At 34.2% G+C, this 23,052-nt stretch overlaps 2 protein-coding genes across 6 annotated transcripts in view; both read left to right on the top strand.

Moving 5' to 3' along the window:
• The window catches only part of LOC135133947 (oxysterol-binding protein-related protein 6-like), a 50,150-nt gene extending 46,988 nt beyond the window's left edge, over window positions 1–3,162 (top strand). For all 5 annotated transcript variants that reach the window (XM_064062512.1, XM_064062513.1, XM_064062511.1 and 2 more), the window contains exons 9-10: window positions 733–1,412; window positions 2,010–3,162. In XM_064062512.1, coding sequence (XP_063918582.1) covers window positions 733–1,412; window positions 2,010–2,468 — 1,139 coding nt within the window. In that variant the 3' untranslated portion in view covers window positions 2,469–3,162. The remainder of the gene's footprint in view (window positions 1–732; window positions 1,413–2,009) is intronic.
• A 6,712-nt stretch (window positions 3,163–9,874) lies between these two features.
• LOC135134758 (E3 ubiquitin-protein ligase AMFR-like) overlaps window positions 9,875–23,052 on the top strand; it is a 52,683-nt gene continuing 39,505 nt past the window's right edge. The window contains exon 1 of the mRNA XM_064063588.1: window positions 9,875–10,446. Coding sequence (XP_063919658.1) covers window positions 10,171–10,446 — 276 coding nt within the window. The 5' untranslated portion in view covers window positions 9,875–10,170. The remainder of the gene's footprint in view (window positions 10,447–23,052) is intronic.

Below are 23,052 nucleotides of genomic sequence, written 5' to 3'. Positions count from 1 at the left end.
TTCACTTTTGATAAGTTTAAAAACTAATACTTAACAAATCATTTTTGTTGAAAATTAAAAAAAAATGAAACCGACAAACCACATTTTCGATATGTTCTAAAACATTACTACAATAATTTTAGAAGATATTAACATTTTTTTAAGTTATTTTTCTTTCATTTTTGTACACATCCACCCCCGTACGTCAGATTCATACAGTATGGTCAAATAATTTTATAACATACGGAGTTGGATAGCAAATTAATAAGTTTTTCATCGCATTTTAACATTTTTATTATACATCAACATGGATTGACAAAATGTTGCCACACAGAATGTAAGAAGAACACAAGTACAAGGTGATTACAAAAGTTACATAATCATAGGATCAGAGTTATACACAAAATTTCAATATAACCTAACTGTTTTCAGGTTTTGCGGAGCCTGATAAGTAGATAACCAATAATTAAGTTGGAATGCTTAATTTGCTACCGGCCTCAATGAAAGATCAACTTCTTATTAAAAATGTAATGGCATACTTTCCAAAACCAATTCGATGTACGATCTTTTATAATCACTTCGTACTAATTTAAATAGTTAATCTTACTCGTGTGGTATTTTTTTAAATTTGACCATCCTGTACGTCGTCCGCACTATTGAACAAGGCAACGTCGACATGGGTAACATCAACTGACTTAACTTCCCCTTCTACCTCATCAACAGTACTAACCCGACGCTCGTCCCCACTTCCAGGTTCGCAAGGACTGACCGGCCGAAGGACAGTCCTCCCCGCGCCCCGTCCCCACACTGAAGGTCTCTCATTGTGGAACCTTCTCAGCAGAAACATAGGCAAAGACCTGTCCCAAATCAGCATGCCAGTAGCCCTCAATGAACCCCTCAACGTCCTTCAAAGGCTGTGCGAAGAACTCGAATATTCCGAACTCTTGGACAAAGCGGCTAGCTTAGATGACCCTTATGAGCGCATGGTGGAGATCGCGGCCTTCGCGGTTTCAGCGTACGCAAGCACCTTGTCCCGCGCCGGCAACAAACCCTTCAACCCTTTGCTAGGGGAAACCTACGAATGCATTCGCGAGGATAAAGGGTTCAAGTTCCTGGCCGAGCAAGTGTCGCATCACCCTCCTATAAGCACTTGCTACGCGAAGAGCAACAATTTTACGTTTTGGCAAGACGCGAGAGTCAAAACAAAGTTCTGGGGCAAGAGCATGGAGTTTCAGCCGCTGGGGAACGTGCACGTGCTGCTGCCGAAAACCGGCGATTTGTACACGTGGAATAAGGTGACCACGTGTGTGCACAACCTCTTCAGCGGACAGCGGTGGGTCGACCAGTACGGCGAGCTAAGGATTTCGAATGGGAGGATCACGTGCAAGTTGACGTTTTCGAAGGCCAGCTACTGGTCGGCGAAGAGGCATGAGGTGAGTGTCGGAATTTCGTGTTCGATCTTTAAATGAATTTGTTAATTATTCTCTAAAATAAAACACAGTGACACGCCGATATTAATTTGACGGATTATAATTTACATTATTCTTTTTCTCAAGATAGATCAATGTTTAAAGATAATTTTTAAATATTATTAATGCATTATTTTAAAATTACGATTGAGAAATTACGAAATGTAAATAATAACTTAGGGAAAACCATCCAAAACTTTCGATATATCGTTATTAAAATAAGTTAAATTTAAATAAGTGCATTTCTACCACATTTACATTTGCAACAACGACGCAAAATTGCCCGTTTGCAAAATTTAACAGACAAAATTTAGCATACCGTTTCAACGCCAACACTGTCAACTCGAGAAGGCCTGCTCGTTCGATCCACAAATTCTATCTACTCTGCATTTCAATACTCTCTTCCACTATCAACTAAGGGTTTAATTCCGCTATTATTATAAAAGTATGGCGTGAAATCAGTGCTTAACTGTATCTAATTTTTTTATTATATTATGTTTTTCTTATGTGTATATAATAAAGGGGTTACGGTATAATATTATGATTATGAAACTCCTCCAGATCGTGGGAGCCGTCCTCGACGAGAACGGCAAGACGGTGCACCGCCTCTTCGGCAAGTGGTCCGAGTCCCTCTATTGCGGCGTGCCACCCTCGGCGCGTTGCATCTGGCGCGCTGGCAACTTGCCGCCCAACCACGAGCGCTATTACGGATTCACCCGATTCGCGATCGAGCTGAACGAGCTGGGACCCGACGCGCACGTGTTGCCGCCCACGGACACGCGCTTCCGGCCCGACCAGCGGGCGCTGGAGGAGGGTGACCTCAACACGGCCGAAACGCTGAAGATGCAGTTAGAGAGCGCGCAGCGGGACCGCAGGAAGCGCAGGGAGGAGCTGAACGTGCTGTACGAACCGCGCTGGTTCTCCAACCAGAAGGACGATACCTGGGAGTACAACGGAAAGTACTGGGAGACGAGGAAGAATCCCGGGTTCGCCAACCTGCAGTTCGAGTCGTTGTGGTAATAGGTAAGGTCGCTGCGCCATCTAGGGTTAGGTTTCGTTGTGCGATACAAAACCAGTGATCTGCATAGGAACTCGTGCAATTTGTATAGTGATTTGAGTATTTTTTCATGTTTTCTTGTCGAATGCCATGCTTGTGCCGGTTTCTTGGAGTTCGAGGATGTTTCCTTTTTCGTTCTTAGCAATACAGTTTTAAGATTTTAATGGAATGAAATGTAGTGATATATACGTTAGGTTAGGTAGTACGGCATTTTAGTTAGGTAGGTTACGCAAAAATCAAGTTTTAAATTGTGTATCGATAAGAGATAAAATTCCACTTTGAAACTTTCCTATCTAGTCACTAATTATTGTTCGATAAGGTTAAAAATGTATTGTTATTGTTGTAACTTAATATTTATTTTTATGTTAAGAGGTGTAACTTTTTTCAGTGGTCTTTTAAATGTTTCAGAGATGTAATTGCTACATTGTTCATGATTAAAGTGTCTTTTGGAATTATTGTAGAATTAGTTGGATTTTTAAGTCAATGAAAGAGTGACAATAATCACTACAACGCCAATTGTTTGAAATGCTTCATTTTATAATAAGCCTTGCTTCTTTGACAGGACTATCTAGACATGGAAGTTATCACTTGTTTAAATTTTGTTATTAGTAAAATGCTCTTTTAAAGGTGAAGGTTAATAAAAATGTTAAGCATTAAGCCCTTTATTTTTCCTTTTGCAACAGTCAAATAAAGCTGCGTACATCGTCTTTCTACGACTGTGGGTAGGTACGAATTTGTGTTATTTCTACGTTGGTTCTGAAATTTAAAGTTTATTATTTTGAGGAATATCGACCGTTTTATAGGATGGAAAAGAGTGTAGTAGAAAAATTTACTACTGGAATTTTGTTTGTATATAAAAAATGTTACAAGGTTATAGTAGTCCCAGAGTAAATTCGTTTTTACGACTATATCCTGTTGTGGGAGAGTTAACTTCTTCTACAATAGGCCTACAGGCGATGCAGGATAGACGGGTAAGCTAAGCCTAGTCTGTCACCCATCCAAGTCACCTCGGGTAGTGTAAGAATTTTTTAACTTACATGATCGCTACACCGGGACTTTAATTTGTACTGTACCGCAGCGCTATTTATTTCTTATTATTTTAACATATTCGAGGTTTGTCCGATATACATGAAATTATGAGTTGATATAAGCAAACATGTATCTGTTTCTAGTGTATTTGCCGAGTAAAAATTTGTGTTGCCTCATTATCGCCAGTGTATCGATAACAGAAAATTAAAATTTCCGACTTATATTTCCATGTGTCCCACTGATACATTTTCAACCTTTTTCCGTCCGGTTCGCCCAGTTTTACGGTTTTGTTTAAAGCTCATGTATACCTTCCATTGAAGTTTATATATTTTTATTGCTTCGTACCCTAGTTAACTTTTTGAATTGGCGCGCCAATCACTCAAGAAGATCTCAAATTAATTATTTAATACAAATGACCTACATTTACATATTCGCCTAACTGTCGTTCAACATAATGACTAACCTTTGATCTAGAGACTGAGTTAATTATTATTATTCATTTTAAACCTCACCAAAAGTAAACCAAATCACCATAGATCTTAGGCAATACACAATTATTCATCTTTCCCACAACTATTATACTGAGTCATCATCATACATACAACCATCCGCTCTGGGTATAGATGCCCCAAGATTACCTCTACGGCCGTTAAAAAATTTTAAGTACACAATCTTTATAATAGATACAAAAGAAAAAGGGAAAATTCCATTCCTAAGTGTTATACCACAACAAAAAATATTACGCAACTAAAAATTCCCATTTCACTATCAGTAACAAGCCCTAAGACATACATTCTTAGCGTGGTTATTTAAAATTTTCTTGTAGAAGTAATCATCCAAATAGACGGATTTGATTTTAGTTAATGTAAATAAAAATAATTGTAAACTTTGAATTCCAAATAATTAGGAGAGTTGCAGTTACATTTAATTTAGTATAAAGTACCAAATTACAAATTTAGATTTATTCCTATTACAGTTTATACAGTGGAGAGTGGAGGTCAGTGTGTGAGATTTTTTTTTACTCTACGCACGTAAACAATCATTTACCAAAAACTTGAGAAACATTCTGTGTACGTATTTTTTTACCTTTGTTTGCTTTTTATTAGTCCTTAGCAAAAAAGCACTGGGATAAGTGATAACTGATAAAGTGATAACCCAAACATTCCGCCGAAATTGTTGCATGTGAATGAACGGTGATCGTCAACAAGATAGAACCCTACGTTGCGTTTTGAAATGGCGAATTTGTTCTAATGCAAGTGGTGGATCGCAAAGGTGGAAAAGTGACCTTGAATTTACGATACAAAAGTATGGCGTGAATAATTTTATTAAGTTCTTTAAAAAAAACTGTATTATCTCAACTATAAAATCTCCTTGTTCTTTTCAAATGCAAGGTTACAAATTTCGATGAGAATAGATGGCAATACACACATCATGGTGGCGTGATGGTAAATTTTTCATTGACAGTCGGATGAAAAGAGCACGATTTAATTCAACAATTTAAGGGACGTGGAACGGGTAGCGCTACCGATTCTAGGCCCTGCCTTTGACTGTCTCTTTACACTAACCACAGCTACGTATGTACAACCATGCCACGGTGCCCCTGCAAGTGTCTGCTATCCCTACTGTATCCGCTGGCGCCTGCGGCAGCTGCTTCAAGTTTTATTCCCCAATTATACTCCATCTCTCGCGTGACAAACAGCGTTGACTACCCCCAGCAGAGTTTCGTCTCCCAGAAGGACGCCCTCCGAATATCTCACGTTGGTAAAATCCGGTATTGCGAAAAAAACAGTCTTCTGAATGAAAGGAAAATTATCACTTTGGATTTGGGGATAAAGCAAAATTAATGGGTTAAGACTCCATCGTGGATAAAATTCCCCATCACAAAAAAAGCATGTTAAATATGGTCTGCATCATAAAAATGTCGTTCGGTACACACTTCATTATGAGGAGAATAAATTATCCAAAATTCAAGTCATAGAACACATAAATCATGACACAAACTCCTCTTCGAATTCATGATGATATTTACTTCAATGATAATTTTCAAAGAGAGTCAGGGTTTTAAAATTAAATCGTGAATACTGCCAATTACTATTTCAAAATCCCCAAATGAGAATCTATCAAATTAATATAATATTTAAGTTAGGAAAAACCATCCATCCCCTTAGACATTTCACAATTTTTTGAAAACATTGTATAATAGTTATTTATCTTATTAGTGGGATAGAGCCATTATTACAGCATTACGAGTGTGAAGATTGCAGATTGTGTAATCACACGAGTTGCTGTAATATGCTCTAGCCCACGTATGAAATATGTACAAAACTGTCCAAAAATGAAAAAGAAAAAAAGCTAATCAAACTTTTTTATTAATTAAAAATCAAGAACCAAGAGAATTTTTGCAGTGTTATGACAACCATGTGACAACCGCTCAAATTTGTTGTAAACAACGCGTCAGTTTCTAGAAAAAAAATGTTGTTCAAATGAGTGATTACAGATTCTGAAGCAGAAAGCCTGCTTTTCGACACAGATCTAGTGTATTCATTGTTCCCTGATAAATCAAAAACCAAATATGAAAAATTTTATAAACGGTTCACTGACTGGTGTGCATCCAAGAAAATAAATAATGAAGCATAAGGGAAAGTGCTGCTGGCATTTTTTGAAGATTTGTCTAAAAGTTATAAGTACAGCAGCCTTTGAGCTGTATGTGAAGGTTATATCGACACCTCGATTGAAGACAAGAAAAAGACCTCTTTTGATATTCTTGGAGGTGAACCTGGAGCCAGAACAAGTACTGCCAGCAGCTACAACCCAGATTCAAGTATTGTTAGAAGAGAAGTCTTAAATACTAGAACTGTAACAAACATTTTTGTACGGCCATTGCTTTTTCGATCATTTACCGTATAGGTTTCCATAGCAGTAAGTTCAGTTTACGGGTTGGTACGACTAACAACTAATAGGCGAACGGTAAGTAAATTACTTACTGTTCAGCTGAACGGTAAGTAATCATGCATTCAAGATTTTTTTTATTTTAAACTCCATGCGTGTTCGACTTCGACATTTTCGCTTTCAGAATCACTCATGATTGATGTTTTAAGCAAATAAATCACTCACTAATAGTCGCGGAAAGAAAATTAACTCGAAATCAAGCCAGATCAAATCTAAATCGACAGCGGTCAAAATGGAAACTGATTTTTAAAATTGTTGTTTATATTAATCGAAACCGTAGTAACAAATTTTAAATTAAAAAACGACCTTGTTGATGTTTGATATAAATTCTTTCAATTTATGAATTTGATAAAAAGACGCAAAACTTTTGATGGTCGTACAAAAAATAGTATAAGCATCACGAATGTTAAGGGCGTTTACTGGTCTCAGACAAATTGGTGACGTCGCTTCGCTCCGTCTCCAAACTTTTGCCTTCGACCAGTAAACACCCCGTACCGTTCTTAATACTTAATATACTATTGCCAACAAAAGCATTATGGACAAAGATACAAATCATTTAATTTCATCTGGTATTAATATCAGTAATTGGAAGGAATGTATTATCGACGTGTATAACAAATAAGTTAACAATTAATAAATGTAATTTCTTGTAATTTGCATGTAAATAAAATTTAACTAAGGAGTGGGGCGTTCATTACACCACTAGTGGAATAATAGGGTTTATTACTCAACTCAAACAGTGCCGAATGAGTCCTGTAATAAGGCCGTTATAAAGCAGTTGTAGATAAAGTTGCTTATTTCTGTGGTGTCGCACAAGAAAAATAAAATGTATTATTTCGAGATACTGCGTGAAATAAAATAATAATTTTAATGATTCTTATTTAAACTGGAACAGTTAAAAACAGTTAAAAATCCTAACATGAACAGTGAATTTACAATCAATAAATTTACACCACGTGTTAATAACGTAATCAAAAATTCACGCATTTCCCATTAGTAAGACACCAATAATAATCAATTACGCTTGTGGGAAAAACTGTGGAGTCGCCGTCGGTACGATTAAGTTTCGTTTAAACAAAGGCTACTTTATGAAACTACCAAACCAAACTAAACTTAACCTACGTAATGCTTACCGCGTGGTGGCACCTAACCGGACAAACAAGTGACGCCACTAAACCAAAACGAGTCCGCTTTCTTACTACCAACCCTTCACTAAAAAAAATATTACCAACTTAAAGATTGACATTCACTAATTCCCTACACGAGCTACAAAACTACCAACTATAGCCCCTAGAAAACACATAGTATCGTCACCGTGGAGCAAACCTGGCGGAAACTTAACAAAACAAAAATTAATCACACCATTTGCAGACCTCGAAATTTAAAATGGTTTTATGTTGGATTTAAAGTTTGTAGTTTATATACAAAATATGGATTTTTAATTTGAATAAAATATAAAATTTAATCAATAAAATCTTATTTAATAACACAGTAGAACCAGTAGAACAGTGTTTTTGTTACATATATTTTCTAAACATGGTCGGAAAGGTAATTTTGTGCTGAACAACTCTTAAATAGATAATATACCCATGTCGTCAAAAAAAAAAAATTATTCAAATTTTTATTGTCGTCCGATGAAAAATTAGAAAAATGAAGTGAATTCTAATTTTACATAGAAAAACGCGCAAGAAGCACTAAAAAAATGTTCCACAGATTTCTGTCGACAGATATTTAATTACGTCTACGAATATTTAACCTGCCTAGAATATGTAGAAGGATCTAACTCTTTATAAAAGCCTCATGTATTCAGAAAGAATGGATACTTGGGTCTTTCTCTAAAATCTTTCTTCGGCTTTCTTGATTTCTCGATGAAAAGATTATCAGCAAAGAAATTTAAATGAGACATAATTTGTAGGAATGTTTGTTTCCTAAAACTTTACAGATCACTAAGCTAATTGATTCCCAAGTAAATTTATCCATATCATTCAAATAGGCGTAGAACATTTGATCCTTCATTTGAATTTCAGGCCCAATGAAAATTCGTAAATATAGAGAACGTACATAACATGAAAACTGAAATTCACTGCAATATTTTAGTTTTTACCTTGGTTTATGTTAGCAGCAGAAAGTTTAGGAAATATTGTTTTCATATGTTGAAATGCTTTCTCTCTTGTATTTCACTTGCATAAGAAGCACATATGTTTGGTATATCCAGATTGGAAGCCAGTTACTAAAGCTACAATTTTTAAATCGCCTATCAAATTGCACTCAAACTTTTTGTCGTTAATAAAGTTTAACAAGTGTTGAATATTCTCATATGTTTCTGTAGTTTGTATGGAGTATGCAGTCGGCAGTAGGTACTAGATATTTATTCCCATTATGCAATAGTACACTATCTATGAACAATCTCCAAAAAAAAAATGTTTTGACGACGTAGGCATAATGTCTTATTAGATAGTTATTCAGCACAAAATAACCTTTCAGAATACATTTTCAGAATGCTTGTAACAAGAAATTTTTCTAAAATTGTTCGACTGTGTAATTATTAGTTATATTAATTGACAATTAATTGACTTTAAACAAAAAGACTACACCAAGACCACGTGACAACAACGGTCTAGCGCTGTCAACTCTCTGTTGACACTATTTGGTTCCAAACCAGGGGAATTTTTTGCGTTACCAACTGCATTTGCCCCACTCGTACAACAATGGATGACGGTACTATGTATTTCGAGGGGCTATATTACCAACAAACAAAACTAAAGTTGCACATAGTTGTCTATGTTTACGGATTTTTTAAATTCATTTATCAAATTCAAATTATTCAAATGCAAACTGGTATATCACACTTTTAACATGTGTTGTTTGTTATGAAAAAGTCACTGGAAACATGCACATAGCATTCTTCTTTATCTATAATTTAACAGTTCAAACATATTTTTATTTTAACTTCTAGGTTGTAGGGGTGATCATAAAAAAAAATCGCAAAATCAAATTTTATAGTTTATGCATAAGACACTGGATTTGTTTGATTGTACTCCAAGCCTGAAGGAAGTTCTGTACCTAAATAACTTTGCATCAATTATTTAAACTGTTGGCTCTTTGTAAAATATGATGTCCCTTGTGTTACACCAGTGGAGACAATCGCCATAATGAATAAATTAAACGCTTTCACACTCTCACTCTTTCCTTTATTAGTTATTACATTCATTGGTTCATGGTTTAAACCAGGGATTTCACCGCACTCACATTTTCTTTCTTATAAAACCTTCTCCGAAACACTCCGAACCCCTCCGAACTGTCATTCTTCGACCAGTTCTCAATAGGTGCCGCCACTCATCCCTCCTCGCCCTTTACAGCTCCCTACCTTACCCGCGTCGTTGACAGCCCCCCTAAGCCGCCCGAACAGCTGGCGCACCACATGATCGATACACGTATAAAACCAAACGCACGTCCTCGCCAGTGTGCAGCCGAAAGCAACGTGTTCACAAGCCAAGCGCTCGCGACTGGGTGTGCAGACGACGACAAGTACCGGCGCGGTCCCAAGACGACCGCACGCACTATGACAGCCCCCTCGCGCCCCAGCAGCCGCATGCAGCACGCCGCCGAGCGCACGTTGCACGCATTCCGGGCGTAAATCGCGCCAGCGAATCCTCTTGACATATCGTGTTTACAAACAGTGACAATATGCCAGTGACTCTGCTCGACCGGCTCCCGATGCCCAATCTGAGGATGTACTCTTCGGGGAGTGTTGTGGCCCTGTCGGCGTGCGTCTATTACGCCACCCAGGTGATTAAGGACCCGAACTGGAGTGCCGCCGCCGATAGCGCGGACATCGTGGGCTTGCACAAGGAGGTGGTGGACTTGAACAAGAGCAATGCCTCGATGCCGGACGGCAGGAGCATGGGACAGTATGTTTCGGATGTGTTTAGTGTTATGATCAGGGAACCCGTCTGTGTTTGGGTAAGTTGAGGCTGGGCTGGGGACTCCCGTGGGGTATTAGCGGAGTGGTTGCACCCAAAATCCAAGGGGATTCGTAATCTGAATTTTGGGATACTTGGGAGTTGGGATACCCGGTGTAGCTGATTTTACTAGAAAAACTTTATGTAATGTTTAGATTTACTCATGTTTTTTTATTTTTGAAATATATACAGGCTGCCAAAAATATACTAGGTTTCTAACCTAGTTGGGTGCAATAACTCGTGGTTGTTAATGTTGGCGCAAAATCGATGTTAAAGCAATCGTTACGTTGTTGATTAAATAAACCCAAACTGTTTACGAGGGGTATTCGCGAAAGACCGAGAATGCCATTCTGCCATGCAGAAGAAAACTATGAAAGTTCTCGCAACCCTACATGATTAGATTACACAAGGCAGCAATTTTTGAACCATTTACTTAGTTTTTCATTATTATACATATATCTGCAAACCACTGGAATATGAAATCGTAGGTCCTCATTTCCGTACGTCTGCCTGTATGTCTGTCGCGATTTTATTGGAGAATTAATCTTAATTAATTCATTAGGTAATCAATTAATTCCCATGTAAATGGAATAGATTTCATAACATCATCTCAACATTTGTTTGAGTAAACCCGATTTAAAATGTGCAAAATATGTACTTCTATAGATACTATGGCTTATTGATTCACTGTTATTTGTAATTATAAACGTGTAAGTTTTTGGGAAAAATTTTAGTATTGTACAACAAAATTTTCCAAACTGTCTTAAAATTTCAAAACCGCTTATTCTGAAATTTTGCACACGGTTATTGTGAGCACGATAAGTCAGTAATCAGAGTTTTATCAGTTCATCTCTTCTAAAAACTTGTCGTCATCTTGAAAAGTTGATAGATATTTCATGTATATAATAGCTTACTTCTATACATGTGTGTCTTAGTAATATTCAGTAATTTGCAGAGAATTGACTAAAATTTATTGATTCCATTCTTTCCAGAAAGTTGCCATCACCAGAAAAATTAAATCAATGTTTATTAACACATATCCAGGTACATGATGTATCTTTGATGTTTGTTATTTTGGTTTAATTTTAGTTCCTAAAACGTGAACTAGGAAACTATTTTATTCGGGGCCAGTTTATGAATAGCTAATATTTAGGACACTTTACACGGGATGTCCGAAAATAATTAATGTATTTGGCTATAATTTTTTCATTTATTTCAAAAGCGACCTATTTAATTTCCCTGAAGTTCAAACGGTATAGAAATAACATGACAGCATTAATTATTATGTTAAAATTTAAATATTTTTGCTGAATAATAATTACGCTATAACAATGTCTATACCGAATTGATTGTGCTTCAGAAGGGCCACAAATTTTGTTTTAAATTGACCAATTTTTCTTATCGTTGTGATATATTTATTAAAATAAACCGACATTATGTGTGCTTCAAATTAAGGGTGAATATGGGTCTAATTTAATCTTCAGCATCCTTAATTCAAGTGCAAAATACAATTTTTATGCAAACTTGTGTGGTGCATAGGCTTTTTTCGCTTAGAGATTTTTTTTTTCTGCTATGACGTAAAAAATAAATGTTTTTACTTCCTGAGCGTAAATTAAGGAAGTATTGTAATCGAGTCCATCAACCGATTTCCTATCTTTATATTGGGGGTAGCCTCTTCGTTCGTTTAGAGCGTCCTCAGAAATGTATATGAAGTGTCACGACCTTATAATAGAAAGTTGGACGAATCAAAACTTTCCACTAAAATAAAAAGTCAAACAAAGCCGAGTTCATGGACGAGGATATATTTAGTAATTATTAATATTATTATTGAGAAAATTTTTGAAAGTGAATTTAGCTAAAATCTCCGAGTTGGAGTTCAATATTATTACACGCTTTGTGAATGTGACAGTTTGAAGTTTGTGTTCAATTATTAAAGCTCGCTGCGCTCGCTACTAGTTTTCATTTTAATATCTGCTGTTTCTTTAATTTGTGGTAATTTTACACGAATTTTAAATCAACTTTTTGATCTATTGGGTCAAATTTAAGTATTGAATTGATCTTGGTAAGTGCGACATAATTTTAGTTTCTGTGCGTAAGCTAAGGAAGTATTGTAACCGAATTCATTGAGCGACTGGTTACTTTTATATTTTCTCGATGCTTCATGACCCCTAGGGTGCGAAAAATAGGTCTCCTGTTTCCATCTGTCTGTCTGCTGTCTGTCCGGATTTTTATTGGACAGATAATCTCTGAAACTACTGGACCGATTGCTATCAGATTTTGTAAGTACATATATGTATTAGGAAGATCGTGTAGATGGTAAAACACCAATCAAAATTTGGCAAATTATCCCCACCAACAATAGGATTACATTAGGTCCAAAATTTACGTTAGTAAGTATTATTTAAATTGTACAAAGTAATATACTCCTGCACATGTGGTTTATGAATCCGTGTTGAGTTTTTACCGTAGGTATTCAGATTTTTAGCAAGCATGATAAATTGTTAATCAAATTTTTTTTGGTCATGCCCCCTAAAAAAGTAATGAGTAACAATGTTTTATAATTTAACTTTGCACTTGCAGAAATCAAATGTTGTGAAATCTTTTAAATTACATATTTTTAAATTATTGGAGGCATGGTAAATTGTTAATCAAAAATTTTCTGTGGTCTTACAATTTTCGTTAATTAATTAATCAGTCCTCCCTTCTGGGTTGGGGAGACAAAATCAAATTTCATTTTCTTTTAACCCCAGATGTTTGTAAACTGAATATGCTAATCGTCGAAGTTAAGCATGTATTGACCGTACTCCTTCGAAATTTGTGCCTTCAGGGGTGTAATTGCGCCACTGGTTTTTACCTTATAGAGGTTATCACAAAACGAAAATCGTAAATTTAACAATTTTTTAAAAAGGGATTTGTCAGACTATACTTCAAGGGTGAGGGAAGTTCTGTTGAAAAAATCTTCGATCAATTTTTTTCTTGTATAACTGATTCGAGTGTATAATACCAAAGTTTTATATAGAAATAAGTCAGGGTTTGTGTGTGGTTTTCACTAAATCCTAAAGAAAAACAGCTTAAGTTAATATATTTATGCAAAAATATGTATAATTTCAGCAAATATGATGTTCCGGCTCGAAGACCAATGTTTCGGCTCGAAGACCAATGTTTCGGCTTGATTGCCAATGTTTCGTACAACCCGAATCGTAGTACCAACGTTTTTTGTAATTGTTGATACGACCATGTATGGTCTTCCGAATTGTACCTTGATATTGCTCGAAGGACCTTTGTTTGCTATAATTGAAATAATGGACAGCGTTCGGTTTTGATGTTTAATGTAGGACGGTTACAGAAGTACTTAAATTACAGAGCTATTTACAAAAACAGGTAAAGATACCCAAAAGGGTCAGTGGCCGCTTCCGGAAATGCAACATATGATAACAATAATGTAATTATGTAGAGTCAAAATAATGTCTTATTTTTTGTCTTTGTATTTATCTTTTTTACTTGTTTAATAAACATAGAGATGGGGTTACGGTTTTACGAACTTTAAGGGCCGGTTGCATAAACGCAAATCAAATTTAATCTCTAATTAAGAACAATTGTAACTATGATAATAACAATCGTTACTATGGAGTTAATCAGAGATTAAATTTGATTTGCGTTTATGCAACCGGCCCTAAAGGTTACAACTATAGATTTAAGGAACAATGGAAGGAAATCAATTATAAAAGTATCTCATACACAGTCATACATAATAATTGATTGAAAAGGTCATTTACCAGTTGCAGTTTTTTTAATAAAAATTTTTTTGTAGTTTATCACTGTATTGATTCGTATCAAATACATCGGGTGTACTAGGGCCATTTATATCAGCATCGTAGATCAACACTTAATGTTAAAAGCGTAAAAAGGTTGACTTGTCAGGATTCGAACCATTGTGATAAATTTTTGAGCTACTAAGTAATCCAACTATTTTCCGAATTGAATTATTCAATTAAAGAGTGTAAAAACTCATTTTTTTAATAAATGTCCAATCTTAACGACATTTTGACATAAGATGGTAAGATCCCTGGGAAAAGATAAAGATATTGTAAAAAGAATTATTAACGCATCTGTTGAGAAATGAAATCCTGGTCCTGAATTTCTTGTTTTTGTTTTCAAAGACGTCTCACTTTTAATGTTTGTCAGTTTTCAACTAATGAGTGTTCGAACAAGTGAAAAGCGATTTTTAATCGGTATTTTACGACTTCGCTTATTACTGAGCTACTTAACAGGTACGTGTCACGGAGAACACGGTGACGATTCCGAGAATTGGAAGAAAGTTCCCGGAATTCTGAGTTCTGCAGGCGAATCTTTCGTTAATTGTTCGGAGAATTTCTGACATCTGCAGCAGAATGAAAAGCTGCTCGGAGGGATCAGTTTCGAGGAAGTTTCATTCATTTCGATACTTGAACTACGTACTTTCCAGCTTTCATGTTTTATATTTTACGAATTTGTATTTGCTGTTGAAATTGTAACAAGGTTTTTAGGAAAATATTTGCATAGATAATTGTTATTAATTTGAGAGGTTGCAACAAGAATGAACGACAGTTTTTTGAGACTGAATATTATAAAATTACCAATCGACTAGATGAAATTTAAAATTTGGGACAAACTTGTCAAATTGTAAAAAACATAAATGCTTAATTTTGTAAAAAAAAAATTTGAAGCCAGGTATGTTTACAGTCACCAATTTATCTTATCTATAGCAATAAAATATTTAATTGCATCCTGTATATACGTCATTAAGGATTTTCCAACTGGTTATGCCGGAAAATTCAAGGAAAGCAGGAAAATATGTAAACTGTTAACATAATTAACTATAACTGAAGTTCAACTAAACTAATTTTCTGTAATAAGAAAGAATGATAAAAATTATGTACATTTTTACATTAAAAAAAAAAATAAGCTTTTATACAGGGCGCCCAAAAAAAAACAAAAAGGAAGACCAACCTTCTAAATATATTAGAAGCTCCAATTTTCGGCCATTTAGACTGTGTCGGTGTGACGCCATCAATTTTTTTTTGGACAGTTAGATTATTTCGTTCTCGAATTTTGCTGCTTGTTCGGCAGAGGGAATTTAATCACTTTAATATTGTACTAAAAGTACGGCATCTATTTTTTTTGCAGTAATTTATAGCAACTGTATGAAATTTTTTAAATTAAATTTAACAAAACAAATTTTAAAAACACTTGGTGTCATCGTCGCAACACGGAAAAGTCGTATCAGTGGAAATAAGGTTTCTAATGTGTTTTATAGGGCTGTTTTACCTTTCGTCTTTATCTTGACGCATAAAGATTTTATTGCCTTTTGTGTCGTACTTTATTGCCAGAAGTTCTGTGAAACAAAATAAAAGGATTATAGAAGGAGTATGGTCATTATAGGTCCATGTAACAATAATCAAAGTTGATGTAACCCATTTTTTGAAATATGTATTGCATTTTTTAGAAAAAAAAAAAATGTATATATTTACATATAGTTCCGATTTAGTAGGATTATATGTGTTTTATACTTGAACAAAAATGGAAGCTGGAGAATTTTTACATTTCATGTGGAGTTTTGGTTTTTTATTTTTTAAACATGTCACCTAAATACTTTAAAAAGGTAAAGATTAGGCATTCCTTGAGCTTACGTTCGAGAAGTAAAAATATAGAAATGTAATAATAAGTGATTATACTTATTTCGAATACGATAATTAAAAAAAGCAGGTCCAAGCGCTTAGTTACACTCATAAGTAATAACTCATGGTAGACATTAATGATCTCTCGAAAAATTGTCATTATAAAATAACAGAATGTGAAAATCAACATTTGTTAGTTTACAAAATAATGATGATTTTGAGTTCAAAATAAAAACAATTTCGATTTCTTCCTAATTAATTGCTTGTAGAATTTATGCGTACACACTATAATATTGCATATGTTATTATTATTATATTTAAAAAGATGATGCATCTAAGTGTGTCAAAACGTGGAAGGAAATGTAGAAGGTCAATTGAGTTGAAATGATTGTAGCAAAAAAAAGAGAAAAATACACGAAAATCACATGATGTAAAATGTGTCGATGACTAAAAAACGATCTTCACTGCCACCACGTAATTAATTGTAAATACTCTAAAACGACATTAACGTAGATTCTGAAAAGGAAACTTCTACGTTATACCACTTAAAAAAACAATAGTGCAATCCTATTCATGTGGATAATTTTAGAGCGCTAATTTGTGCTCCTTCGAACTGGATATCCCAGACAACGTGAAATTAAATATTAACTACAAGGTGTCAAAAAACCGGGAAAATCGATTACAAATCGCCTTTGTATGCATACAGGAACGAAAAATCGGAGTCGCTGTTTCCGTCTTTTCCCCTTTTAATTCACGCATGCATTAACTCGTGTCAACACCGTTTGGCCTCAGTTCGTCACCTTTCCTGCTCAGTTTCGTTGAATAACCTATTGGTGTTTGTCCGTATTGATTTTTCATTGTCATTAATTAAGTAGAATTTTTTATGCATGAGAAACGACACTGAACAAATAACTTCATTAAAGTTTCCCTTATTATGGAAGCGAGTTCAGTGATTTTGATGCCGTTGTCTTTCATTAAATTATTAACGATCTTGTCTTTGATTGCTACGAAGTTTGAGCCCCCAAGTCAAAAAAGAAATTAATATTTTAAGCGGCTTAAAACCGAATTCGTTTGACGTAACACGATTTTGTAATTGTGGTTCAATCATCTCGGAAGAGTCAATATTTAGTTTGTTCTACTTATGAGAAGAGATAAGAGGATGGTGAATTTGATTCGTTGGATGTGCGTACGGGTAAAAACAGTCGAAATGGAAAAATATGGGAAATTGGGATTAAGGTAATCGGTCAACTTTGTTTATGCGTTGTGGTGTTGCAATTTTTGCTTTGTTATGATTATGACAAACCAGTTAAAAATTTCCAGATGTTAAAAATTTCCAGATGTATGGAGTAACTGCGTGTATCGACGAAAATAAAAGGAAATGTCGGTTTCTTTATGGCAATTTTTTTCTTTAAAGTCTGGAAGTCCGAATCGATTAATCAATTTTGTCAAGGTTGTCTGCTTTCTACAGTTTGGCACTTTATTACAATAAAATTTAAATATTGTTTAGTTGCTGGTAGCTGCTTCAGTGGTTGTATTTTTATGAGTTAAGCTTAAGTGGTCATAAAGTAACAAGACAACCTAATAACAGCCCGTGAAGAGCGCATCGTGAATTATTACACATCGCCTGACCATCCCTACGCTATAATTTTTCATACAGGGCAAAGTACATAAAATGTGCATGATTGTCGTGGTCGAGAACTTAACGATAAATCAATCCTTTATGGATTTTCCGTCTAATTTGTGGATGTTCAAAGTTCAAAGAACGCTTTTTGAGCACAACGTTCGAATATTTGGAGCGGCCTGCGATATTTATTTCCTACGTTTGGTTAATATTTTGCAAATTTAATCCCACTCATGAATATGTAACTTAATTTGAATTTTTATTTGGTTTATTTGAACATTAATTTCCATAGTCATAGTGTCTGGACCATAGAGTTTAAAAAATGTGTTTTTTGCTGTCGTTTTTTAATGCACAATTCGATTTTAAATTAGGTATGCTCATTTGTAAATATTCCAAAAAATCATGTTCGCTGTTCGTTGTGTAATAGTTAGTTACGGTACAAGTGAGATAAAAACTTTATTGCCAAACGAACGTGAAACTAGTCTGGAACTGTAATCACACCAGTATGATAACAAACATGACTACGAGTTCTGAATCTGTTTAAAATTATCTTAAATAAGTGAAAAATATTTATATGGGACTTAAAATTTAATTTAGCTTCTCTAGGATCAGCTAAATGAGTGCGTTAATGTACGTATTACTTAATTCATGTAAATACAAAAAGTGAAAATTATCACTACTGCTATAAACCATTAATTTAAGATTTAAATAACTCAGTTAATAATAAATGATTTATTTTAAATTATTTATTTTCGTGTTTGTTAAAGAATAACGAATGGAACGTCGTCGTTGGATTTCATTCTTTTCCTAGCAACCTTATATTTCGTATAGTATGTGGCATTAATTTGATGTTAATTCAATGGTGATAATAACTATGAGATAAAATTTGCAGGTTTAGTGTAAAAAAAACTGTTCATAAAATTCGTCTCTGTTTAGCGTTTGTATTTAACAAATTTCCGTTATTTTTTATGAATACTTGAGTAATTAATAATAACAGGTTATATGTTAAGTACGGTTATAAATTTTATAATTTCACCTTGATGAAAATTTAAATACAATTCATAGTTTTAGGAAAAAAGTACCTACTCCTTTTCATAACATTTTTGTTCAGCTAGGTGTACAGAGCTAGTGGGAATCGTCTTTTCAATCGTCTGTTAAAATATATTATTAGATACATATATTGAAAGCGTTTCTAAATACTTATATAACATGTTTGTACTTAAAATTGTGTTAGATGTGTTGTATCATTTAAGCATAGCATAATCAAACCGATATTTCGAAAATCGTGTAATGACCAAAAACCATGATGATCATAAAACGGAATTGCGTCAAAGAATAATTTCAAACAAAAAATATATTAGCGAAGCATATAATTATTTTTTTAGTGATATGTCAATACAAATATAATTACCAGCTCTCGCCGTAGCCTAAATTTTCGTGGTGTGACCGCAATTAATATTTAACTTGAATTGACAATATGATCCTCTTGTTATTTTTCTTACTGCGCAAATAACTGAAAACACGCAAAGAAAACAAGTTTATTAAAATTTCACGTGAGAACGAAGATCAAGAGCATCGTTCCCAAGAAAATCGATTCTCGTATACTTACCTTATTTATTCACACATTTCTTGCTTTGTTTTAGTTCCGACGGGAAAATACGCAAATATTCAATTACACAATCCCCCTTTCTGGAGTTTAACAGGCTTTGACCGAATGCGGGCGTAAGGAAAGTACTTTCACCTCGACTTGCACACTATTTTTTCTACGATCGCTATAAATATGTCCAGGCCTGGGCGTATTCACACATTTCTTGCTTTCTTTTAGTTTCGGTTGGTAATACTCTGAAGTTTTTCATGCACCGAGTGATTGCGCGCGTAAGGAAAGCACTTTCATTTCAAGTTGCACATTATTTTTTCTACGATCGCTATTATCTTATCTTTTTGCTTTCGTTCCAAGTATAAAAAATTATATGTTGCCAGTGGTAATCTTTGTAAACAGAAAGATTAAATTCAAGGAGAATTGAGGTAGGTTCAGGTCGCATTTTCACAGGAAATTAGTACGTGAAAGGGATAATTGTAATATAGCGTCAAGGTCCCTGATAGGGGGAATAACGTCATGATTTGTTTTTTCTTAATTTGTTACATTTTTGATTGTTGGTAGTGAAGGTTAGTGAAAAACGTTTTGTTTGAAATTTAAACATATAATCGCGGTAAAATCCTGAATGTAATTCACCGTGGGTGTTAAACGGCTTTTTTCTATAGCTGCACGTGAAGTGCATTTTAAGTTTGTTATGTCTGGTGGCTAAAGCCATAGTTAGTGTAAATCAGGTGTAAGTTTTTCTAATCACTTTGCTATTCGAAATGTGACTAAAAGAACAATTACTCTCATTTTAAAAAAATATTTTTAAAAGAATTGCTGCAGTTTGGATTAAGTACGTTATGGTACAACCAAGTAGTTTATTGTAAACGTAAATTTTTGATGTTGTTACTTATCAGTAGGCCGATTTGGACTTTAGTACTCATTGCACGTTTTGTTGTGGATAATATTCGGTGTACGACAACAGACTATTTATTATTTTCGTAATTATCTCAAAGGTAGACGTAAAATAATAGTAGCAATAAGTGCCTTTTTCTAAAACTGCAAATGTAGGCTTAATTGTGATTTCAGACAATACAAAATGTTTGATTTGTTTCGATTGCAGAAAAAATTGTAGGTGTATTGTCAGTTTTAATAATAGTGCATGGAATTCGTCGTCATTTTGCATTATGTTTTGTGATGTGTTTGTTAACTATTGTGATGTTAATCCTTCGTCCAGCTCTGATGATGGATTGTATCATAGTCTCGAATTTGCTCGGTTTTTCTCAAATTGAAAGACCTACGACACAACGGAAAAGTGGCAAAAAGGTTGATAATAAAACTAGTCAAGGTAATGATAAAGTTAGCAGTGAAATTATGAACACTGATAGAAAGTGAATGGAGACTTCGGACAATTATTAAAAAAGATGTATGTAATGGGAAAGGTCGCCAAAAAGGTGTACACGCTATACAAATAATTTGCTTTTACATTGCACATATACACAATAACTGCAATAAGTCAAGGCGATTTTAATTGAGCACGAAATGCTCGACCATTATGCACGAACATGACACGGTTATGACGACCAAAATGAGGCAAAAGTGCTAAATCGTGAAGTCATTGAATGGAGTGGAACGTAATGAGCTCTGTGAGCGGTTATTGTGCCAATTTCAGTTGAAGATTTTTTTCGCACAAGAATGATTAAAAGTGAATCATAGCCATTGGACACGTGGGTGCTCCGTTTCGAATTCATTATCGTGCAGAGCAAAATGACTAATGATATATTGTTCTCTAGTTATTAAATAAAGCAATGAAGTAAACGTAAACTGTAGGTGTGTAAACGTATTTAAGAACGATAACAGTATGTAAATAATCCTATTGATCGTTGATAAATTCTTGTGTGTCATTGTTTTTACGTTCGTAGATCCGGCTCGAAGGATCGAGCCAAAAAATGTACCAACAACTTATTGAGAAAGTGATAACTAAATGCAATTTTCAGACTAATTTAGGAAATTTTATCTTGTTATCTAGCCACAGCATTGCCATAACTGTGACGCTAAAAATGTTATCATAATTGTTTAACAAAAACATCATTTAAAAAATTCAAGGTGTGTGCGCAAAAAAGTGGCTAAAAAATGAAACGGAATGGAACCGTAACTGGGAATAGTTGATTCAAGGTTTCTCGGAATAGCCAAATTGTTTTTAATCCGCGAAAATTGATCTCTAAATGTGCTCGTCTTAGCGATTATTTACTATGTTATCCGATGTGGAACTCTTTATCACTTTCTTTTTGTGTTTGGCACACAATCTTTCCTTGTTTTATTATTGATCGCCCACAAAGACACGTCATTGTTGTATTTGTTTAGTATGCGTGTCATGGAAACTTTGTAATTGTTGCTACTGACCAAGTCTTTGGTTTGTTTATGTTTATTTGGCGTAAAATTTACGATGCCGATAAAGTGGTAAATGTAGTGCAAATTTGTAGTGTACATATTTTGGAGTTGTTTAAAAAACGCCGAATGGAGATAATTATGGAAGTTTCAAAATTGTGTAATTAATTAGAGTTCACGGAAGTCGTCAAAATGCACGTACATATATACAAATAGAGGAATTTTTCCAAAAGATGTCTACGTTCATGAAAATGTTCCTATATATATTTCTGCTTTTAGAAACAATAAATGTTGTATGTACAAGTATTGACAAAAAACATTTTTAACTCGCTACGCTCGGAGACTTAAGCCTCACACTCAAAGTTCTGGCTTAAGTTAAATAAATCAATAAAAAAAAAAATACATATATTGATATGTTGATCATATTGTAACAAATTTAGCCATTTTAAACAAATTTCGGTTAAATTTGACTGCTTTTAAAACATCAAATGAACCATTCTTTAACGAATTTTACGAGATCAAGAGGCTTCGCTGAACTTTCGATTTTTTCAAAATGTACTAAATTTATTGTTGCTTTAAGTAGTTTTTCATAATTTTTCAAGGCCTTCCAAAACTACTAGCGACGAAGAAGATTTACAGAAAATAAATAAATAAACTCAAACTTTAGTAAAAAAAACTTTTTAAAGTAATTTTCTTTTAATTTATAGTTGAAATTGGGGCTTTGTACATGTTAAGAGATTTATATAAAATTAAGACAGACGGAAACAAATTTGAAGATGGTCAATTGTGTCAAAAGGATTTTATGTTCAGAGCTGTGGTAAACTAGACGATTATTCAAATTGTGTAAAACTTGTCATATCGATTTCAGGAAATGACAGTTTGTCATGTTACCAAAGTCACATTTAATTTGAAAACAATTTTAGTTCTCAAAAAAAAAGTAGTTATGTTTCTTCGTAATTCTGTTCAAATTATGAGACGATATTCCGAGTCTTTAACAACACCGTTTACTCAAAAAAATGATAAATAATTAAATAAATACATACATAAATATATGTATAAAAACTAAGTAAAGAAGAAAGATACCAAAGAAATGCTTTCCAGACTGAATATTGAAACTACAACACTTATGAACTTGTTGGCACGTTGAAAAGCGAACATTTTGATTCAATTTTTGTACATGTCAACGTGTCATTAAATACAGTTTTTACTGTGTGCCAATATTTAAAATACTAATTGGTTCAAACTTTAAAGAAATGAAAAGTAATTTAAACTCCATTTTTGGGTTTACTGTTTAAAATCATTGCAAATAAAAAACACACTTTAGGTTTAGAAAAATCTCAACATTTTTCCAAATTGTAATAA

Source organism: Zophobas morio, unplaced genomic scaffold (genome assembly GCF_036711695.1).
Source record: "Zophobas morio isolate AGI-343-1 ecotype UQ-CSIRO unplaced genomic scaffold, CSIRO_AGI_Zmor_V1 ptg000023l, whole genome shotgun sequence".
NCBI classification, from domain to species: Eukaryota; Metazoa; Arthropoda; class Insecta; order Coleoptera; family Tenebrionidae; genus Zophobas; species Zophobas morio.
This window is presented reverse-complemented; position numbering and strand designations above follow the sequence as displayed.